General features: G+C 33.3%; 2 protein-coding genes across 5 annotated transcripts in view; both read right to left on the bottom strand.

The window, feature by feature from the left end:
- Nucleotides 1–25,063, bottom strand: part of Smr (nuclear receptor corepressor smrter) — a 132,333-nt gene that overhangs the window by 43,360 nt on the left and 63,910 nt on the right. Inside the window, exon 1 of one of the 4 annotated variants that reach the window (XM_090114717.1) lies at nucleotides 21,048–21,346. The exons of 1 other annotated variant lie outside the window; for it this stretch is intronic. In XM_090114717.1, coding sequence (XP_089970843.1) covers nucleotides 21,048–21,097 — 50 coding nt within the window. In that variant the 5' untranslated portion in view covers nucleotides 21,098–21,346. Of the gene's footprint in view, nucleotides 1–21,047; nucleotides 21,347–25,063 lie in introns of those variants that run through there. 2 more of the 4 variants (XM_090114715.1, XM_090114716.1) reach the window with 2 other exon arrangements.
- LOC149898908 (uncharacterized) lies at nucleotides 17,308–18,815 on the bottom strand. The gene is made up of 2 exons (XM_090114660.1): nucleotides 18,194–18,815; nucleotides 17,308–18,124 (listed from the first exon to the last, which is right to left on the bottom strand). The coding sequence occupies exons 1-2, from the start codon at nucleotides 18,298–18,300 to the stop codon at nucleotides 17,794–17,796; spliced, it is 438 nt and encodes a 145-aa protein (XP_089970786.1). The 5' UTR covers nucleotides 18,301–18,815; the 3' UTR covers nucleotides 17,308–17,793.

Here is a 25,063-nt window from a genome sequence, read left to right as displayed (position 1 = left end):
AACAATCCATCTAAGAATCGATATTTGTACAGAAGATTCAGGGACAATACTCCAAAACTTTCTAGAATTTCTAAAACGAAAAAGCATCTCAAAGATAACATTGGAGCTACTATTATGAAGCAATAAATGTTTGTAATGAAAAAAGGTGTGAAGAATGATGAATCCGGTGAAAATTAAAAATAAGCGAGACGTCACGTAGTTAAACACGCTGGACCAAATTGTAAACACGGTGTGAACAACCGGACGAGGCGATCTGATATAAATAGATATCATAGGGTTACCATGTTCTATTTTCAACGAAGAAATTACATCAAGTAAAAAGGAATTAATTATTAAACCAGCATAACGAAGAAAATATTTGCCTGTTATATATTTCTCATAGATTGGAGATTTGTGTTTAGATAAGACCTACCATCATAATCTCACGTTTTTATTTACTTCAGCTTTGACAATTTATCATACTCAAAAGTTTAGCTTTCATGTTCCAAAAGAGTTAAAAACACAAAATTCACAATAGCTCCTAAAATATCTAGGCGCCATCTCGAATGCCTGTCTCCAATCGTATTCAAAAGGAATCCTAACCAGCTTGAACTACAAATAACAAGACAAACATAGCATCTTTCGACGCCAGTAATACCATACACGATATACCTAAAGATCTGATGGATTCGAGCGTTTGATCTTGTGCGCTGAATCCATTGGATATAAATAAATCTACCAACGGGATCTGCACTCTGAGATCAAGGAGATAATTCTACAAATTATCCTTACAAGCTTCGCATTGTTTCCACTTTATAATTAACACAGCTTAATTTAGAAATTCTCCAGTGCCAATTAGAATTCTTTGGAATATGTACGTTCACATGCACAATAACAAATGCCTTTTAGCAAAAAGAAACCAACACGAGATGACACAGCTATTTTGCTTTTTGTGATATCTTTATTATTAAGTTTATTAAAAGATAATATCTGTTTAAAATTGCATTCTTAATGAATATGAAGATAATTAGAAATAAAGTAATGAAATGGTTGACTTTGGAACCTAGATCTCAATATATTTCATAAACATGTATTTCAAACTACGTTATCTACCTATTCGACTAAACTTGCGTTGTCAAATCAAGCAGAAGTAATTCAAGACCTTACTACGATTGGCTTAACCAGTTTCTGATCTGATTTATATAATCACACGATCAAGAACAGATGGCAGGAGAGAAAAGCAATGACTCCACTAAAAATATCCGAATAAAGTTCACATGCTTCAAAATGAAACTTGATAAGATATGAAAGATAACAACAGACGCTCTGCAGACGTTTATTACGATTTATTTTACAATCAATTATATCGTACACGCATTGCTCACGTCTGTTTGTCCTGAATTTACGATGACACATGTCGTAATGAGTTTTCCTCGTCCTATTTATATAGGAAATTGTCACAGACAGACAACGCAATGGAAATTAAAACTACAGCTGCAGTTGAATGCTTGAATTATAAATATTTCCCAGTATTTTAAACTATCGATAACCGGTATCTATTTTTACAAGCATGTGTCCCACTTTCTTCGCGTCAGCTACTGACTAGGGCTGCTGCCTTTGGTAATAAATCATTGTTACAGTAACAATCGTCGCCTTGTGTGTCCCCAATTTGGCTTTGTTACGTTATTAGAATATTGATGCCAAATATTGGCTTCAAATTTGAAGGTACTAATTTATCATTTGTCCTATTTGTACGCATCGATGGTTTTCCAGGAATAATTTCCCAAATCCTATTGACAATTTTATTCTTATCTATCATTAATAAAAACCGTACAATGGTATTCAGAACCAAAGCTTCCACATTTCCTAATGGAAATTCCAAGAATCTCGAGTCGATAATAAATTGAAGTGACAAATGACTATTCAGAGCGAGCTTATAAAAAGAAAAAGTAAAGATTCGTCCAATAAAAATATACTTAGAGCATTAAACCAACATATACATAAGGTTTGTATGAAGAAGAACAGAAAATACGTATTTATAATTATTCTGAAGACATTAAATTCTAAAATTGAAGCTGAAGAATGAACAAAAAGAAGACTATCAACTGAAGGTGTAAACCATTTGGTGGCGGATAACATATGTTTTTCGTTCTCAAACATAAGTCAGATTCTCTTGAGAAAACTTGCCAACCCCGTAACATAAATTATACACCGAGAATCGCAGGTGGTAACAGTACTAATTGCAAGAATCAGAGCCGCCTGCGTCGTTCCCAGCCACTCGATACTATTGCAATAAACAACTCTCATATTACACTGTATAATGTTGTTCGAATATACATACTTCTGCTACTTGCAGTTATGTCGAAAATACGATCTTATTACAGGAAAAAGAAATGTTATGTTGAACCTGAGTTTACAAAGATCGTAAATTTGCGAGAGTTTACTAATATGATGTACGTAGTCGTAAATTAAAATTTACGATATCTATCAGAAATTTTATGAAACAACAAGTTAGTTATTCTGTTACGAAAAACCTGCAAAACATGCCAAAAACATGAACGAATCGTTATCTTTTTATGAAACGCAATTACATCGGACGAGGTCCCTCTGACATTGAAATGAAGTTTATCGATCATATCCAGTGAGTAATCGACCTGCCCGACCTCCAATGTATAAATACATCGTAACATATACATACTTACATATATCTACTGTACATATATAAATACGTTCTTGTTTCTACTATGCTCTTATCAGATGACTTTCAGCGCCCTCGCCGGATAGAGGCGATTTGTAATCATTTGCACTTGATTCAATGGTTTTTTTGTTGTAAATCTAATATTAAACCTTGATACAACTAGACTGTGCAATTAAGATACATTCATCGCTCACAGTAACTTCTGTTTATTTCTATATCTACGTGTGTCAAATAAAACGAATCACCTTCGTAGATTCGATCGGAAGAGAATTATAAACGCGTACACGTGCGTCGAATAATTTCACTCAACGCAAAAACTAAATTGGCGATCACGGTATTAGACTCCGTCATCAATAATTCATTCGAACCTCTCATAACTATACAGTGCGCCGTTGTATATCAAGAGATTGTTGTCAAGCCACGCATCCGCAAAAGGTAGGAATTTAAATGGATATTCTAGGAAAATACAATCGCAAACATAGACATAGGCGAACACAGTTTACCATTACACCTGCGATTTCATTTATCCCTCGTCAGCATTTATGACATTAATCTTTACAAGTATTACTTGTGAAAAAATAAACGTTCGCTAGAAAGTGTACGAGTTGCAACCTCGTATTATTTTTACACTGATTACTTTTATCCCCTGAAGCCCGTGAAGTCCGACTGACAGGCGTTTCAATTAGTGTCACACTGGAACTGTTGTCTGTGCATTTCCAAGTTATTTCGAAGCTTATAAATGTATCTATTTATTTAAAAGCATGTATATTTTCATTTACTGGGTACCAGAAGTTCATCTGGCAGGGTCTAGAAAAAAATCATCACGCTGGCATCTTTTAGGAATAAATTACTCCATTATCTCAAAATCTCATCAAGCAGCAAATAACCATGATGCAACTACAACAATTTCTTCAACACCCACACCTGCCACTTCCGACTTTCACGCAGAAACCGCTCAAATTGACATCATCCAAGGCATTTTAATGGTCATTGTAAAACACGACACTTTCAAGCAAACGCAGTTTAAGGAAGAGAACAGTCTTCAATTGTTTCCAACGAATAATATCCAAGATGAAATAATCTTAAACTTGGTAGAAGAGTTCAGGAAACGAAATTTCCAATTATACATGGAAAGCGAACAGATCACATTAACATCATTGCATGAGTAAGCGTGCGGTCGACGACACCTAGCAACTATGTGCATATTAATTAAAATATACATAATAATGATGCAAACGATTGTGCGCTGACGCCGGAGTGATCGATCATCTTGACTCGTCAGCAGTTGGAACATTTTATTTATGATCCTTGAAAAATATATTATTTATTTCTATTGAGTGTACCACAATTATTTACCTATACAATTCTGGGCTTTTATCGTCGTATAAATGAAAATGAAACGTTTGTTTTCGAAGTCTGTTGCTATCCGACCCGAGGACAGTCTCTAAACAATCGTATATTTTACTTTTAAACGCATGTAAATAAAATGTTTCTCGCCTGCACGAGCAATACCGTTACCGACCCCAAAACGAAAAACTATTTAATTTGAAACGGCGTCATTTTCAGGATGTACAGTAAACACGCAAATGAGCTCGCCAAAACGGCGTTTTGTTCCAAATTCTTTAATCTATACAAATTTATGAACCGCTAACTGTACAGGAAACCAAGCATCGAATAAACAAACGCTTCAAAGTTCAAAATTATTATCATGAACCGCTTACAAAAATTAAATTCGTGTGGTAAATATGCAATGAATGCATAACAAGCATAACCTACTGTATTTCGTTTGTTTTGTGTTGTACTTATCAGAATAATTAAATATTTTTTAAAACATAATATGAATTAACTTCATAATTAATTGACTTACGTATCCATAAAAGACTTCTGCTCGGATAAAATACTTATAAATTTTAAAACCTTGTGTCAAGTTCCGTTAATAACATCGATATGATACATAATATTTTGGTCTGGATCAGCTTTTGTTCGACCAATCACGACGTCTCTCTACTGCAATATAATACGCTTTCAAAGTCTCAAATAACCACAATAACACTCGTCTGACATCTTTAACATTATACCTACATCGGTTAAAGCATTTTGACACTTGTAATTTAAACGTCCGATGTCCCCTAATGCCCTTGCCAATTTTTGTTATACATGAATCAATAAAAGCACTATCAATTTTAATATTTCGTCCACAATGAAGAGTGAATACACCTAGCATATGTGCAGAGACCATAATACATCTGCTCGTTACTTCTCGGAACAGTGCACTTGTGTCCGACTGCGCAGCAAAATAAATACAATCAACACTTTCCCATACTTTGAGTACACCCGGCTCGAATCGCGAGTTCATTAGAAAGCGAGTTGTATTCTAATGGCATAGAGGCGAAGTTCGAACGCGGGCTATTAAAGTTACGCCATTTTGTAATCGCGCGCGATGCGTCACAGAATGGCGGAACAGGTCATCGTGCTAAGCTACGTCGCATAGTATAGCGACTTTGTTGATCCCGTCTATACGCGGTATGTATGTAGATGTTTTTACTCTGTTGCCAGCGCGTCGAAGGTCACTCACTCTACGCGATAGATAGCTATACATATACATATTTGAGGAGCGTTGTTGAAGTCTGGTTTAATTTCGTAATTCTCGCGACGATGTGTTTCTCGATTTGTACAATATTTATGTTAGGGTGTTTATTTTGCGTTCTACTTCTTTTTATGTGGTTTATTCGATCTTTCCTTGGATTTCGTTCGCTTCTATTTATGTCAGTGTTACTTGTTGGGGTGTTTAAAACGTAATGTCTGTTTAGACTTATAATGATATACTTAGATTATTCAAATCTTTGTTAGTTCATTATTCATATCATATTTTATGCAACCAAGATGCAATTTCAATAAAAAGAAGCAAATGTGCAGGCTGCGAGTTAAATTTTAGAAAGTACCTTTTAAACGAAAATGTATTAACAGTTTAACAGGAAACGTGCAGGAAACATTAAAAAGCAACTCTATAAAAACCGAGAACACGAACTGGCTATATCGAGGAAACCGAAAGAAAATAGTAAAGAAACAAGAATAAGAAGTTAGTAATATAGTACATACTTGGAGAGTTACTAGCGAGGCCCGTGTTATCGATTGGATACGCTTTCTAGTGTTTTGGCTTTTACGTCTAGAACATAGCTATTCTGTGGCTATTTTATATTTTTATGACTGATTTCACAATGAAGGTTTTATGCTTGGCCTTTGATGAACTTGATATAGAAACGAATGAGTCATGGAGTCTGCTTTTATTAGCAACAATAAAATTTTTATCCCAAATAGTTAATATTAACATTGTTTTAGGCCACATGAAACCTTTTATTGAAATAATTTTTGTTAGATTTCTTCTAATGGTACATGACCTAGAGTTCTTGGCATCTATAAGGTACTTGATTGCATCCTGCTGCGCAATAACACGAATTATCACACTAAAGAATTAGTCTTAAAAACTTTACATAATACGAATGTAACCTTGGCTCATCATTGAAGATAAACAATTTTGCTAAACTTCGTTTTATATTACGAACTATTCTGTTTTTGGATGAGGTTTTATGACTACTATAATTATCTTATTTTAGTTAATACCAGATTAAGAATTACAAGATTAAGATAAGTTGTGTCAATAATGGCTAAACTGAGTACTTATAATAATTTTTGGTAAGCTGGTTTTATCTCCGATGCACTAGGGTAATAATTGTCATAAATTTTAAAATGAGCTTAGATGGCAGTATTAAATATTTTAGTCATATAGAGAACAATGACCTGCCAAACAATAAAAGAGGCGTTTAAATTTCCTCATATTCCGTCAATTTGGCAGACACACAGCATCCCTAAATCTGGGTTAACGCGAACAAAACTTGAATAGGATAGTTTTAAATGTTCCGCAAAACGGGTCAATTGCTGTTTACTGCGGAGAAAATAGGCAGCTTTTGGCATAAACATGACGTATATCCGGGTATAATTTAACTGTTTTCTATTGTCACATGAAAATATGAAATGTAAGAATTCATATGTAGACTATGTGAATCGGGATGTATATTCTATTTTTGTGCAGTAAAACGACATGGTATAAAAATGCTTAGTCATAAAATATATTAATTTTAATCTACACTTATGTTAAAAAGGAAAGATTTGATATTTGCATATTTGGTTCGTAAAGTTTTCGAGTTCAAAAAAAATAACTTAGATGATTTTGAAAATTCTTTCGACAGTTACAATTAACTAATACTATACGTAGTATATTATTATTAGTCTGTGCTAATACATTATATACTACCAAATAAAGTTTAAAATTATATTGTCAGAATGTTTTCTAGTTCCCAGGCGTTCGACTAGATAATAAAATACATACAATATGAAACAACCATAGTTTAGTTCAAGAGGAAACCTCGCAGTCTCCAATTACGATAGACATAGGATACGTGTTAGTCCATAGGTCGTCTATTATCTAGAGGTATCTCAAAGTACCCACATATACAACAAATTACAGCTTGCGTTTTTCGGTGCCAGACTTGGTCTTTGTTTACGAAGCTGTTAAGAAAAGGAATAAATAATAAAAAAGCGCCACTAACTAAAATTCGTTAGTTTAAAATGAATGTAATAAAAAGCTTCGAAAATGATTACTGGTGACTGGTGAGTCACCAGTAATCCTCAGTGGTGACAAATAATGTCTTCCAATATCTTTATTACGTTTCTCGTTATCAAGCAAAATATAAAGCAAAATATGAAATGTATAATCCTAATTAATTACAATCATAATTTAAGAATAGAAAATCGGCTCAAATGTGCTAAGTTTTGTTCTGCTAATTCGTAATAGAAAAGTAGAAAAAGGCATTACAAGACCACAGCAGCAGTTGGCAAGTGGCCAGGCTCTACATATACTGGATTTTTACTAATTTTAGGGCCAATACTCAACAAAGTACTTCAATTATTCCTTTCCATTACAAATGTATGGAATAAATATTTATTTTCTACTCTACAAATAGAAAAATTATGGAAGATTATCTACTGCTACTTTCAGATTTAATATTTGTTATACGCCACAAAGATTCAGAATTACTTCGTGATCCCAGAAATATTCGTTAAAGATACCATTTACTACAATAATTCCTATATATTCGTAATCTATAATATAAAAATGAATCCCAAAATGTGTTGGTAAGCGCATAACTTGAGAACGGCTGAACCGATTTCGATAATTCTTTTTTTATTATATTCCTTGAAGTACGAGGATGGTTCTTACTTCTTATGTAGAGAAAACGTAAATATGTACCACGGGCGAAGCCGGGGCGGACCGCTAGTAGTAGATATAATACAAAATAAAATATATAATACGTAGTAGTGTATAGATGTAGGTTGGTAAGCGCATAACTCGAGAACGGCTGAACCGATTTCTATAATTCTTTTTTTATTATATTCCTTGAAGTACGAGGATGGTTCTTATGTAGAGAAAACGTAAATATGTACCACGGGCGAAGCCGGGGCGGACCGCTAGTAGTAGATATAATACAAAATAAAATATATAATACGTAGTAGTGTATAGATGTAGGTATCTATCTTATTTCATTGACTCGACATTGATAACATTACATTGTTTTACACGTGCCGTTTATGCACGCTATAAATTAAGTGCAAATTCGTAATTAATTATACCAACCTTAACAGAAAACTTGATCGATACATCTTTATTCATTGCAAAACAAGTTTTAATAGCATTTGTTTTTTTTATTTTCATTTTGAACATTAATCTATGAAGGAATAAAGACTTCTAGTCAGATATGGGAATCAATGAAGCAATTTTATGCCCCATTTCAATGTTGCATGTAAACAGGAAAATTTGTTAACGTCAAGTTCGTTTAGGTATGCGTGGAAGTTAAAAGGAGCGTTATTGATAAACATTATTATACATATATTAACGTAATTATTCATTATTATGTATTAGGTACGTATTTTATAAATTACTCTTTAGACGAGTTTTTAAAACTTAATAAGATTTTCATCGTGAATATTTACTCAAGCAATATTGTTAAACTACGATCAAATTACCTGTCTATCTAACACTATTCCTACGATATTAACATTAAAAAATCAAACCATTCCCCTTACAAACACACAATCTCCTACGTGCTCCTACCGTATTTATTGACCAAACAAGCGAGTGTCGTAGTGTGTGTGGGCGTATCTTATCATCACACACACATACAGTGACGCACCACTTTCATAATAACGTGCTCAAATATTTTACGAAAGGTACGACGTGACATTCGTCATTTTCTATATTATTTTTGTAGGTATATTAACTTCATTGATGTGAATAAATAGTAGGCGTCACGGATATGAACGGTTATTAAGTAGTAATCAATTCGTAATTAAGTAAATTAGTGGATGCATTATACAATTATGAAGTATAATGTGTAGTGTATATTCCAAATTGGTGCTGGAGGAAAACAATAACAAACAAAAAATATTGAATATTTTTCCTAATACATTTTTGATGATTCGAAAGTATGTCTCGTAAATACATTATAGTATTATGCATTTAAGTAGTATGAAAACTTCTAATTACTTACATGACATTCTTGGACATTACCTTAAGCTTAAATACATTTAGCGTGCCTAATTTTTGTCCATTATCCAGTAAATACTAATATCTGTCAGTACTCAGTACAACAAATATTTTCATGAGGAGGCTAATACATATTATGCAGCTATAATTATTGTAGAATTGTATTTGTTAAACTTAAAAAAGTTTATTCGACATGTGTCAGTTTATTTCTATATTATCAGTATGTCTATTCAAATTTTCGATTAATATCAGTATTAGATATTTTGATTTTACTGTACTGTGGTGCTAAATAAACTTTATTTATGTCTAAAAATCCCATCATGGGTATTTCGAATGACAAAAAACTACGTGAGCAAATACAAGCACGTGGCTGCACCCACACATAGCGACCTTGGCTCGATCTGTCACTTGTTCTCTTTTATTTTGAGATCTGCCTCCTGTGGGAATTATTCTTGCATCGAGCCGAAATGAAGCTTTCTATTGCTGATTTATCAGTTAAAACCATACTTAAAACTAAGTGAGTGAGAGATTTGTTTCGTGTGATTTATTGAGGATGTTTCTTAATAATAAATTACTTGTATTCAACAAGAATATAAAGAAATACATAACCTACGTTATTTATTACTTTTAAGATATTTTACTACTATTTCCGTTGTATTTCTATATACGTATATAAATAAATAATAATAAAAAACACTTTATTGTACAATGCACAGATATAAAATACAATAATATACAAAATGAATCTTCACCGTACAAATTGGCAGCCTTATCGCTTTGAAGCGTATATACATACCTACTAAATCTGATAAATATTTAGATTCATCAGATACCATTAGATGAGATTTAGTCTGTTTATTTTGGACATGAGACTAATGTGTTTATCTACATAGGCAGAAGTGACGCATGAAACTATCATTAAACTATAATTCGCGTAAAAATATAAAAAGTTTTAAAATTAGGATTCAGTCAAATTTGGCTATCAGACCTCCTCCTTTTTTGTAAGCAAATAACAATAAAGATGTCGTACGCAAAAAGAATAACATCCAGATTATTTATCGTTTTGTTTTTTTTTCGTTTCGTTTTCTTTCGTTATCTTCTAAATTTCGTTTCGTTTTATTAGATCGATACAGTCTAAATGCATTTTAAATACTTGTAACCATTACAACACTTGTATGTTGAAATGTCAGCCGAGTCTTAGTCATTGAACCCTGAGCTATTCACAACAACAGGTGTCTTGTAACACACCTAACGACTAGATGAGGAGAATCTATATAAATATAAATAACTTAGTCACCAAATGTGTTGCTTAGCGCAAAACTCGAGAACGACTCGACCAATTCGGCTCATTCTTTTTTTACGTTTGTGTTGGCACAAAGATGGTTTTATGGAGAAAAAAAACGTAAATGGGGCTTAATAGGGCAGAACTAGTGATAAATAATAAAGATGAGGTATACAAATAATGAAAACGCGATTAAACACATAAGAATTATCTGTCCGTTCAAAGTGGATCAAAATCGAGTCTGAAGGAATCGGTTACATACAAACACACAGGTAAATCTCAAGCGTGATACAATGATAATAATACAAGCCTACGTCACAAAAGGAAATCCATACTAATATTATAAATGCGAAAGTTACTCTGTCTGTCTGTCTGTTACTCAATCACGCCTAAACCACAGATTAGAGAATAGTTACTTCGTCCTAAACTACTGAACCAATTTACATGAAATTTGGTATGGAGATATTTTGATACCCGAGAAAGGACATAGGCTACTTTTTATCCCGGGAAAATGACCCAATCCTGGAAATCCCACGGGAACGGGAACTATGCGGGTTTTTCTTTGACAGCGCGGGCGAAGCCGCGGGCGGAAACCTAGTATCTAATAATTAAAAGATCTCTCATAGTACATAGAATTACTTTTAATTGTAAGTGCTATTATCAAGTGATTAGAAAATTATTAAAAGGCACCGATTGGATAATTATAGATTAACCATGTCATTAAATATATATCAGAAGTATAGTTCGTTAACCTTGCTACGTGTTACACAGACTAAATAATCGATTGGACTTTGTATGTTATTTCGTTTAAAATTTTACTAATATAACTAGTGGAATAGTTTCTACTTTCTAGTATCTGCACCTCAATTGACAGACTTAACGTATATGTTATCCTCCTATTACAATAAGAATAAATACCTATATAATTATTCTGAATTGAGATCTAACGTGTTTCACACCAACATTAAGACATTAACAGTGTCAACGAAGCTTAACTAAACGCATGGTAATTTTGTTTATGGTCACATTGTCACGTCTAACCATCGAGAATTAGGTCATAGACATTAGATAGGAAATGAGTGAAAAAAGAATTATCGCCGTGTTTTCTTTGGACCCCCGCCAGTGGTAATAAATCCCGGTTTAATGGCTCCTAAGTTACAGATGGCATAGCGCTGGGAGATATTATCTATATATCTTGTAGGTAATGTGTTATTCAACGCACTGTTATGATACTTCAGGTCTTACTGCGCCTATAAACGAAGCTGTGTTGATAAAATCTACATTGATATTATGTCGTTTGTAATCATCATTGACATCTAAATGGACTGTTATAAATATTTTGATGTATCCCTTATCTGCTTTTTGATGTCGTAAACTCATACAACAACAAACAGCATTAATAGAAATTACTCTGAAACATCATTGTGATAGTGGACTTTAATGAATACAAAAATAAAATCTTATCTGAACTAATATTGAACCAATATTCAAGGTCTCAATATTGAAACAACGTAAAAATTCAAAAATATTAATACCACATCCACATTTACCGCATCTCAGCCTTCGTATACTTATAGCACAGCCTATAGCTATTCCTTTATATGTATAAGTACCAAAGAATTCCTTGCACTTGTGGGTGTTCAGACGGCATAACGCGAACGGCGAAATTTAATATTTCCCAACCAACCGGCCATTGTTTGTTGGAGGCATCATTGAACTACGAAACCTTAATGACTCATTTTTCCTTATTGTAATATCCATTTTTATATAAGCTTAAATTAATGAAACGACAATAAATTTTATAATTTCGCTCTATTTCAACTTCGTTACGTAATTGTATTTTGTGGCTAATTGAAGACTGTCCTAATTTATTAATATTCTTCACTTTATTGCACGCCTCATAAGCGAAGCGTTGAGGTGGGTACTACTGTCACCACTGTCACTTTGCGCAAAACATCTGATTTTTCAAACTTAAAATGTCTTTATGTATCATACATTGCACTTGTAAGATAATACATACACACACATATTAAGAAAAAACACTATTTTTAACGTTCATGATATTTTTGATGTCATTTTTGTTATTTAAACTAGTTAAAAAACAGTTTAAAAAAGTTCTGTCTTGGACGTCCGTGTGTCTGTATGTGCGGATCCTTTTTAGGGTTCCGTAGCCAAAATGGCAAAAACGGAACCCTTATAGTTTCGTCATGTCCGTCTGTCCGTCTGTCCGTCTGTCCGTCTGTCACAGCCGATTTACTCGGAAACTATAAGTACTACAGTGATGAAATTTGATGGGAATATGTGTTGTATGAACCGCTACAAAAATATGACACTAAATAGTAAAAAAAAGAATTGGGGGTGGGGCCCCCCATACATGTAACTGAGGGATGAAATTTTTTTTTTCGATGTACATACCCGTGTGGGGTATCAATGGAAAGGTCTTTTAAAATGATATAAAGTTTTCTAAAAAACATTTTTCTTAAAGTGAACGGTTTTTGAGATATCAGCTCTCAAAGTCGTAAAAAGTATGTCCCCCCCCCTCTATTTTTATAACTACGGGGTATAAAATTCTAAAAAAAATAGAGGTGATGCATGCTAATTAACTCTTTCAACGATTTTTGGTTTGATCAAAGTATCTCTTATAGTTTTTGAGATAGGTTGATTTAACTGTAATTTATTATATTTGCTGCTACGGAACCCTTTGTGCGCGAGCCCGACTCGCACTTGGCCGGTTATTCTTGTTAACACGATAGCGACCGAAATACTTTACTAATCGAGTCTTTTTTTTTCTCTTACGCTTGAGTATGCTCAGGAATAGAACCCTTTCATTTTTCAGGGTCTGATTCGATGTGGTTTAATTGTTATTAAATATACAAAAATAATAATTAATAAATATTTATTAAAAAAAAATTATGAGGCGTGCACTTTTGGATTTTCCAAATTATTTAAATATATTATCATGATCAACGACTGATTTTAATGTTTAATAATTATTTCTTAAATCACAACAAAATCGATCGATGATTATTTTATGACTAACATACCACCCCTTTTAGCTTTAAACAATTTAAACAATTTAATTGTAATTTACTTGTAAGCTCAATTCATTTTGACCGTGGATCGCTACGTAAACAGGTTCTACCACCCACGCTTTGTTGCTATGGGGATTTAACTGTCAGCCTTGTATGGGAAACTTGTAATCAGTGAACATAATAATGAAATGGAGCAAAGTAAAAGTTGGACACGTAGGATTACATGAATGTATAAACGTCCGTGAAGAACCGTTATAAAGACTAATTGAATCGAAGATATGGAAGATATATTCGTCTAATTTCTTCAAAAATCACCGAACTGTGTAGATATCTTCTTTATATATAAAAATGAATCGCAAAATGTGTTGCCAGTAAGCGCATAACTCGAGAACGGCTGAACCGATTTCGATAATTCTTTTTTTTATTATATTCCTTGAAGTACGAGGATGGTTTTTATGTAGAGAAAACGTAAATATATACCACGGGCGAAGCCGGGGCGGACCGCTAGTACATAATACATTCAGACCTATAATTTTATGTAACTGTAATAACATCCCTGTCGAAAATTAGTTCTGCTAGACGACAACTTGATTGCAATTTATGATTTTGGAAGTCCAATACATACCTACATAAATTATCATATATCGATCCATGTGAAATTTTAAACAAATGAGTCTTACGATGCTTCTATTAAAAAAAAATAACACCTATTGACCTATAATTTAAAAAATAAAAATATAAAATGCATCGAGAATCGACAGCCGTGCACGCGAGGGTCACTGACCCCGATGACTTACAGGTCACAACTCACAAATACCAATTGTGCAATTATTTGTGCTATTTACTTGGATTTCTTTAAATCGATCGTGTTTACGCGAACTTAGATCGCACTGACTCACTAACTTTGAACGGCTTCACGTGATGTTTACGTGATGTCTCCAGTTTAAATTGCAGTATTAGCAGCATTGATATTTATTTTAGCACAATTTCTAACTGATACAGATATATTTTGGATTATTATAGAACAACTTTATCCGCAGTTAAAATCAAATATGTCCATAAAATAATACATAAGACAAATAATTGTTTACTACGAAAATTTTAAGTGATGTTGTCTGTTATATATCGATACTAAAAGTTTAAACAAGATCACGTGAGGGTATTTTTTCGAAGACCTCTTCCAATACATAGGTCTTCTTAAAATCTTTACGAATTTTTTTTAGTATTTAAAACACGTGGTTTGTATGTTTAACATAACGATGCAGTAAATTTCTACACTACATTATTTAATATTTTTATTTTTATTGTGAAATATGAAAGTAACAGATAAAATACAAATATGCTACGTCATTAGATAAAAATATAATCAGCTTGATTGTTCGTGTGTAATTGGTAAACAATATTGTTAGTTATTACTGTCTGTTTGTCACGATATATGAGTAAGTAATGCATCACGCTAATATAACTGATTGTAAAAATGTTTATTGAATATAATGGTTTGTCCCGGCTTTGCCCAGGCTATATTGGATACAAGCTAGGTACTACCTATGTACATATTTTAAATGATGACGTAACTTAGGTAATAATGTTGGTATGATAGAACAAAGATTTGTAATTGAAAATAATCTTAATTACTATTATAAAGGCGAAAGTTTGTATGGATGTATGGATGTATGGATGTTTGTTACTCTTTCACGTAAAAACTACTGAACCGATTACAATGAAATTTAGCACACATATAGAGGGTAACTTGGATTAACACATAGGATAGGTTTTATCCCGGAAATCCCAATTCCCACGGGAACGGGAACTATGCGGGTTTTCCTTTGAAAACGCGGGCGAAGCCGCGGGCGGAAATCTAGTTAATTCATAAACTTATATACTTTTTTAAGCACCTGCCCATACGAATTCTACAGAGAAATTTAAAGAATAATCCCTCATCATTACATTCAGATATGAAAGTTGTATTTTAGTGTCCCGCATAAAAAAGATCAAAATCTTGATTAAATTTGACGCTGATAAAAACTACTGAATTAATAAATCAATTACATACTTTCTATCCCGATGGACCGGATGAAAACAGGTAGTAAGTAGTAAATAAGCATTTGTCGGATACATCCGATAAAACTAGTTTTGGACAGTAGGTATAACCTGATGTTTATAACACCAAGATTTAAACATACATCGAGGATTTCCGGAATTGCCTATATTTCTATACTAGCTGTTCCCCGTGGTTTTACCCGCGTGGCTCGGCTTCTGTTGGTCTTCACGTGATGATATATAGCCTATATATTCATAGATAAATGGGCTATCAAAACCGAAATAATTTTTCAAATCGGCCCAGTAGTTCCTGAAGTTAGCTCGTTCAAACAAACAAGTATAGATATCTTAATATGTCATTAATAACAATATATTAATTAAAAATGTAACTTTTTCACTCAAACTCAAACTCAAACATTTATTTATTCAATTAGACTTCTTCTAGAAGCACTTTTGAAACGTCATTAGGTACATATTTTTAACATTTACCACCAAAAATGTATTAAATCAATTAATTTATAGTGAATAAGATATAAACATAAAACCAACAACCTGTGTTACTTTCGGTCAAGGTCTGCGGTCTGCCGTATCTTGCCAGATTAAAATTATCTTTCAATATTTGACCTTGGCGAAAATAGCTATATCTAATGTTCGATAATCCCGGTCGCTATGGTAACGCGGGTAAAAAACCGCGTAGATTGATATTGAAGTAGGAAAATTAACGTTCTAACTTCTAAAACAAGTTCTGAGTGTTGTTGAATGAATGAAAATCACATAAAGTCCAGAAGTACAACTCAGTGTCAAATGTTTGAAAATTCTACAAAATCAATCTTATCAATAACTAGCGATCCGCCCCGGCTTCGCCCGTGGTACATATTTCGCAATAAAAAGTAGCCTATGTCCTTTCTCGGGTATCAAAATATCTCCATACCAAATTTCATGCAAATTGGTTCAGTAGTTTAGGCGTGATTGAGTAACAGACAGACAGACAGAGTTACTTTCGCATTTATAATATTAGTATGGATTTATATTGTACATACATGTGGTTATCTAATTTTTAAACTGAAAATACAAACTAAATTATTGTTAACTAGCTTTCCGCCTGCGGCTTCGCCCGCGTTTTCAAAAAAGAACCCGCATAGTTCCCGTTCCCGTGGGATTTCCGGGATAAAACCTAGCCTATGTCACTCAGAAATGATGTAGCTTTCCAACAGTGAAAGAATTTTTCAAATCTGCCAAGTAGTTTCGGAGCCTATTCAATTCATACAAACAAACAAACAAACAAAAAATCAAACCTTTCCTCTTTATAATATTTGTATAGATGTATAGATGTATAGACTAGCGGTCCGCCCCGGCTTCGCTCGTGGTACATATTTACGTTTTCTCTACATAAAAACCATCCTCGTACTTCAAGGAATATAATCAAAAAAGAATTATCGAAATCGGTTCAGCCGTTCTCGAGTTATGCGCTTACCAACACATTTTGCGATTCATTTTTATATATAAGATTTGGGTGTAAGTAAAACTTAAGTATGTATAGTGTATACCTAGTTTTAATTTTCACCCTACTTCTGAAAGGAGAAATTGTCGTTACAAGATGTAATGTTTCGTTTTAGATTTTTAAATTTTTAGGACTACTAATTACGTGTTCAATAACATTGCTAACACAATTTTAATTGACTGTGTAATTAAATTAAAATGTTGGAGAATACTAAGGTACTACCATTGCACCACAGACTAGTTAGGTATGAAGAACGACAAAGTTAGACATATTCTATCCATAGATATGTAGATTTCCTTACGTATGTGTTATTATGAACTGAATCTTATAGTTATACCTACTAGGTTTCCCCCCGCTTTGTATAAAACTTCTAATCAATCTATCTAATAAAAAACCGCATCAAAATCCGTTGCGTAGTTCTAAAGATTTAAGCATACATAGGGATATAGGGACAGAGAAAGTGACTTTGTTTTATACGTAGTATATAATATAGTGATATAACCTCCATTGTAAAAGAGAGTAGGCCAACTCCCGGTTAGAGCACGTTTAGAATACAATTTATAAAATCAAATTAAACAAACGCATTTTTTTTAAACCAAATCATTTATTTCAGAAAAATAAGTATAATATTTCATAACATAACATTAATTTTTACAATAATTACAATTTAGTGACAGTACAATATTTTCTTCGTTTTGCCTTATTATTTTCTGTTAAAGTCTCCTCTGAAGAATTCGCAGGTAAATCAATTTTTTCTATTTTGGGAATTGCTAATTTTGAGATAGATGAATAAGTTTCACTAGTTTGTGTTTGGTTGTCCCTTTTTGTTACAGGTAGGAACAAACTTGGTAAACTATCTTTCGCCAATAATTTGCGAAATGGATAAGTTTTTATCACATCTTTGCTAAAATGAACTTCACATAGACGATGACATTGTATATTTTTTCCTATCAATTCCTTGCGGTCGATGAGATGAAGCCATTTTAAACGTCTAGAAAAGAAAAAAGCATTGAGTAACACAACACACATTCATTTGCGTCACAGTATTTTATTCACTCACCTTTCCGGGTCAGAGGGTATCGTAAAGAACGACATTTCTGGTTTTGAAACAGAGTCGTTTGAACAACCGTTAACTTGACAATAAATTCTTCTGGTTCGCTTAGACATTTTGCAGTGCAGCCCTTAACCCTACCTAATCGTGTAAACAAACACCGACCGCTCGTAGCAATGGCGCGGCCCGCACTGCCCCACTGACTGGCAATCGAGTGGATACCCGAGCGCACTGTGTTTCATTAAATCAAAAAAAAAATTCCCTGTGCTGTTTATTGTATTTATCGATCAAGGGATGTATTTATAATGTAAGAGTAGAACACCCACGTGTCAATTTCTTATAGTTTATTTAAAAAAAAATGACAAACTTTAGGTGAATTTTTCATGAAAAATATTGAAATGTATTCTGAAATCGTAACTGTCTAAGATATTTATTTTAAATAAATATAGACTTATAAAGCATCTTTGGGCGCATATTATCCAGTTTTTATTTTTTGAAAACTACCTCCGAATACCGAGAAATATATTTTTTTCAGATTTTCGTTTTTTCTCCCTAAAAACGCAAAAGTGCGGCTTGTCACTAGCATAGAAGCGGCGTGGTTTTTTTTATGAGTGATAGGTCTTATTACGAGCAATAATTCTAGTAATCTCGAGGTAGTTTTCAAAAAAATAAAAACTGGATAATATGCGCCCAAAGATGCTTTATAAGTCTATATTTACTTAAAATAAATATCTTAGACAGTTACGATTTCAGAATACATTTCAATATTTTTCATGATAAATTCACCTAAAGTTTGTCATTTTTTTTTAAATAAAGTATAAGAAATTGACACGTGGGTGTTCTACTCTTACATTATAAATACATCCCTTGATCGATAAATACAATAAACAGCACAGGGAAATTTTTTTGATCTAATGAAACACAGTGGAGCGTAGTGTGCGTGCGTACGTAGGTACATGAACGCAGGACGAGGCCAAGCGCTCCGCGTACATACAAACGCAACGGCGCGGCGCGATGTACCTTTGTTGGAAGATACTTCACTCTTTTTATTTTTTAACCGACTTCAAAAAAAAGGATGTTATCAATTCGGCTGGTATATTTTTTTTCTTTATGTACATCGATTACGCCGAGGTTTCTGAACCAATTTACGTGATTGATGCAGAGTAGTTTCGTATTGGTACCATAAAAATTTGATTCGGATAGGCCCAATCCCCAATAGTTTTTATTTTACGCTAAGACGAAAAGGAGCGGAGCACAGCGGGTAAAAACGGTCAATGTAGATATTAAGTATATAAATTATAAATTTAACACGTAACTTTTTCGCTCAAATAGGTATATAAAATTCGCTTCAAAAAGGTATTAAATCAATTAATTTATAATGATTAATGAATAGGATAGACATAAAACCAACCTGTGTAACTTTCGGTCAAGGTCTGCCGTATCTTGCCAGATTAAAATTATTATCTTTCAATATTTGACCTTGGCGAAAATAGCTATATCTAATGTTCGATAATCCCGGTCGCTATGGTAACGAGGCCGAGGGTAAAAAACCGCGTAGATTGATATTGAAGTAGGAAAATTAACGTTCTAAAACAAGTTGTGAGTGTTGTTGAATGAATGAAAATTATATAAAGTGCAGAAGTACAATTCAATGTTTATTGTTAATTTGGGTGTAAGTAAAACTTAAGTACATATGTGTACCTAGGAGAAATTGTCGTTACAAGATGTAATGTTTCATTTTAGATTTTTTAATCAGTGCAGAGTAGTTTCGTATTGGTACCATAAAAATTTGATTCGGATAGTCCCAATAGTTTTTATTTTATGAGCATGGAAATCTAGCAAGTAACTTTGATTCACTTGCTGGTTACCGATTGAGCTGAAATTTTGTATACGTACATGTAAATTGGATAGCGACTTGATAGCGATGAAAAATTATAATGACGAGCTGATTTGATGGTGGAATCGAAAGGTGGTCATAGGAACTCGGTAATTAATTGACTCAACTTTATCGAGTTCTCGAGGCTCGTTTGATTCGTGTTAAAAAAACACTAAAAAGTATTAAACCGACTTCAAAATAAAGTATAAGTATAAGTATTAAGCATAATATTATTTAGATGTGCTATTTACCAAATAGGTTTGAGGACGGTGCCAAGCACTAAGTACTTAGTGTTAGTACTAAGCCAGTGTAAACCGGGCATTAAGAAATCAAAACTCCTACTAAGTTTTACATTCGCTTGGCAACGACATCAAACCTATTACAAATTACAATGATATCACTAGACACTACCTAATAAAAACAACCGCATCAAAATCCGTTGCGTTTTAAAGATTTAATTAATTAATTAAGATTTAATTTTTATAGGGATATTGGGACAAAGATATAGACTTTGTTTTATACTATGTAATGATCGTGATTATTATCATATGACGTAACAACATAATAAACGAACGTCATAGTGAAAAATATATTTTGATACTGTTATGTGTGTCATGTGATGAATGTGGATAAGCCTGACATAAAAGCGATCTAAATTAATACTAAAATATAATGAAATACTTAGTAAAGTACGAAACAAATGGTACAGAGAACTGAATGTGACACTTTGCTGCACTTTGTAACTTAGCCTCGACATTCCAACACGATTAAGGTGCAACGTTGCAACATTTTACACGAATGAAATGTGCTCAAATGTCCTCCAAGACTTACCGATATATTGTAATGAGTTTTACTCAGATGACAGTGTATCTCAGTTCTCAACAAACGAGAGCACCATACAGGAAGTTAGATTAAAGTGTGGCAATTCAGCGTTTGTCCATGTTGGCCACGTCAATAGGCCCACAAGCAAAGATCCAGATTAGGTACCTTGAAATGATGTCTATCAAGACCTCCCCCGATGGCGCCGACCACACCATAATACACTAAATCACTACACAACACCCAATCCACCTGGGCAGCACCATCACATGGATAACGTACCGCGTTCCCGAATGATAACGCGGCCAAACAAAAAAAAACCGGGGGTCCTAAGAAGGTCGAATCTGGTATTTTTTTCTGGAAAGCTGGCAACGTCGCATCGAAGCCGGACGGACGCGCGTTCAGTCCGCGTACAGCTCATTGGCCAAGTGTGACGGCGGCCATCGCTGCGCGCCACCCGCTTGCCCAATGACGTTGCTCCCCGCACGCCCCGCCCACTCAATTTCCGCCTGTTGAATGAACCGTGTGCCAGTCGTGTCGCCGACGTTCAGCGAGTAACACGTATTATACCGACTTACAATAATGCAAACAAGAATGCTAACAGGCAGTGTTGTGTTCTAAACCACTGCTTTTTCGTAAACAACCGCGACCAACTGTGATAAGTATAAAAAATATAGGATTAAAATATAAAAAAATTAACAAGTTTGTATAAAATCACGACTTAGGGAAGTGAAAGTAAGTGAAGATGGAATTTCGTGTACGTGCCTTTAAACTCGTATTGTCGTTATTTAACTCTTCTTTGTCCAAATTGTTTACCTGTAAAGATAAAAAATATAATTAAACCACTTCCCGAAAATACCTATAAGCATAGAATTTCCAGAAGTTCTCATAATAAAAAAATGTTTTTAGTAATCAGTGTGATATTTTGTTTTCAATTTCCTTCCATTACTATCAAAACACGAAATAATTCGGAAATGTGAAAAAAATAGTGATATTTCTTCACTAAGTAGTGGTCAATTCTTTAACTTTTAACTCTGAGAAATAAAAGTAACTAGGTATTTAATATAATATTTTTTAATGTCTGTTATCTAATATTATATCGTTGTACTATCGCTTCCTTTCCATTAAATTATCTTGTATATCTACAAAATTGTGATTATTTTCTGCAGTGAAATAATGTCTTTCTGTGTAATAATAAAAATCAGATGTTTTGCGCGAAGTGACAGTAGTACCCACCTCAACGCTTCGCTTATGAGGCGTGCAAAAATGAGAACTTCAGTCGTCGTGTGGGAACGACATTTAAAAATACAAAGGCGACAAAAAATTACATGACATGAATGATATGCACAAAAACGAACGACTAGAAATCAGACGCCATATTATAAATAATTAATAGCTTATTTCCGAACGACTTCAGTCTGCCAAGATTTTGTTTACTTTCTAAACTCTAAAGTGATCGAAAATAGCGCGACCTTAAAAATGGACGTGTCTCTTGAAACCTTTTAGTCGGAAGTTAGTTGATGAAATTTCATCTTCAAAATAAATAACTGCCAAAATATATTAAAGTATCGTAAATATAGAAATATGTACATATTTTATACTCGTTCTATCACACACAGACACAATATTATTTACACAAGTGAAATCTGAAATTTACGTCATTTGATGTTATCGTAAATCTTCATTATTTAATTTAAATTGTTATTAAATATTACCTATTTTTCATTTGATATAATGACATATTACTAGAACTCGATTTAAAGGCTCTAAATCTGAATCATAAAATATGGACTACTACTACGCTATTTTAATTTGTTTATATGTTACAGAAAATTCTTTACCTATTTTATGAAGCACGCATTCATCCATAACTTTTAAAACACCTTTTTAATTTTAATACATATCATAATTATGAACTGCTGCTATAACATACGATCAAAACCATAGATAAAAAATTTAAAAGCAGTTCGCCCACGAGCACCGAACGCCACGAGTGTAGGCGTCAGCAGCCAGCGCTTTAGCATGCGTCATGGTAATGCGCCGGCGCATGTTCTGTCAGCGACGTACCAATTAATTATTGTTATTTCTTTAAAAAAGGACATTAAGATAACAAATTATAATACGTTGTTCTTGAATGAGTAATACCATTGCATGAAGATGATTACAGAGGAAATGTATAAGGCCTAGAGATCCGGTTCAGATACAGTGACCTTCAAATGTTTGACCTTTATAAATAAACGCAAAGCACTTCATTCAGTTAATTATATGAGTTCGTTTGTTTGAGTTATTATGCGCACTGTGAAACATCTTTATTGATTATTCAATTCGATATTCAGTCTTAAGAAATGGGATAATGAGCGAAATATGTATTAGAAAACACGATTAAATTTTTATGATGTTTTATGCTACGAATTCACATTTTAATAGAAACTAAAAAACGTATTTTATTAATAATCTGGAACATCACTACACATAACACAACACTACCTCGTCCTAAATAAAGAACACGTGTAGAAAACTATTCGTATTGCGTACCATACATATTTTTTTCAGTAGTTAGATATTTTTAAGATCTGCTAAAGGCTGCTGTGGGTAGGTATTTTATTTGACGATGAAATTACATGGATAAAATTGAACGAAAATTTTTACTAATCGATCCTTCATATTTTCATTTTACATATTTTTATATCATTGTACAGTAAAACTATCATTTCAAGAGCCAATTCATAAATTTAATACTCAAGTAGTACCTAAGTCTATACGTTCATATATCTCATACAAAATACCATAATAATAAAAAAATAAATAAATAAAAATATCTTTATTTCACAACCACAATTACAAAATATACAAAAACGATGGTCCCGTACTAGACTATAGTCTGTATTACGGGTACCGATGTCCTTCCATGTTACAGTTGAGAAATATATTGACGTAATTTAAACAGAGAATGAAGAGAAAAAAAAAATATATATATAAGTATATAATGTAAAAGTTGTGTCTGTGGGTGTGTTTGTGAGTGTATGAGTGTGTGAGTGTGAGTGTGTGTGTGTGTGACATGTCTTACGTGTGTGCATGATTGGAGGAGTGTGGGTTCATGTAATGGTAGAAGAGCATGAGTAGAATGTGTTTACGTTTGAATAACTTATATAGACTCTCACGTTAACAGCGGGTTTTAGAGATAATTACATTTTCTGTGTAGTAGTAATCCTTTGAGAGCAGCCATTTAGTTATAGTTTTTTTACTTTTATATCGTGATAAATTAAATATTTTCAACTCTTTATTTATTACATTATATAAGTGTGGTCCCAAATATAGAAATTGCCTACGGAAAAAGGTCGTATTGAAAGTTTGATGTTTTACTACATCTCTAGTTGAACGCTGAGTTAAGTTTATGTTAGAGAAACTTACATTAATGTTTATTAGATTATGGAATTTAAGGACAGTGTCTAATATATAGAGTTGTCTTATAGATAATACATTGAATAAATTATATATATCCTTTGTGGGAAAACGAACTGGCTTAAAAGCTGACACCTTAAGTATTGACCTCTGGCATCTCTCTAAAGGTAGAAGAATAGTTTTATGAGTGCCACCCCAAGCTACAATACAATACCTAAGTATACTCTGACAGAGAGAAAGATAAACAGTTTTAAGTAGGTTAAGTTCAGCTACCTGTCGTAGTTTTTTAAAGGTCCAGATCAGTTTACGAGTACGAGAACACAAATTATTGATATGCAATTGCCACGTCAGACGGGAGTCTAGAATAACCCCTAGGTACTTAATATTATTAGCAATCTCAATTGTATGACAAGAACACAAACTTATGTTGTTATAATTACAAGTATGAGCTTTGATTGAGAGGTCGATTGGCAAAACATCATTTTTTAAACTGAAGTTAATACACTTAGTTTTTTTAAGGTTTATTGTGAGCTTATTACAACGAAGCCAGTCCAGTATGATTTGAAAACCACTTTGCGCGTTGTGAAAAACATGCCTCCAACTTGTACCATTAAAAAGCAGGACTGTGTCATCCGCGAATGTAATTATTTTACAACAGTCTAAATTTAGAAGACACAGATCGTTGATGTAGGCTAAGAATAGACTAGGTCCGAGCACACTGCCTTGCGGAACGCCATAAAATACAGGCATATCGGTGCTCACAAGATTATTTATTTTAATTC

The sequence above is a fragment of the Colias eurytheme genome, chromosome 21 (assembly GCF_061535395.1).
Source record: "Colias eurytheme isolate Ceu_HAF_F1 chromosome 21, ilColEury1 Martin Lab GWU primary, whole genome shotgun sequence".
In the NCBI taxonomy this organism is placed as follows: Eukaryota; Metazoa; Arthropoda; class Insecta; order Lepidoptera; family Pieridae; genus Colias; species Colias eurytheme.
This window is presented reverse-complemented; position numbering and strand designations above follow the sequence as displayed.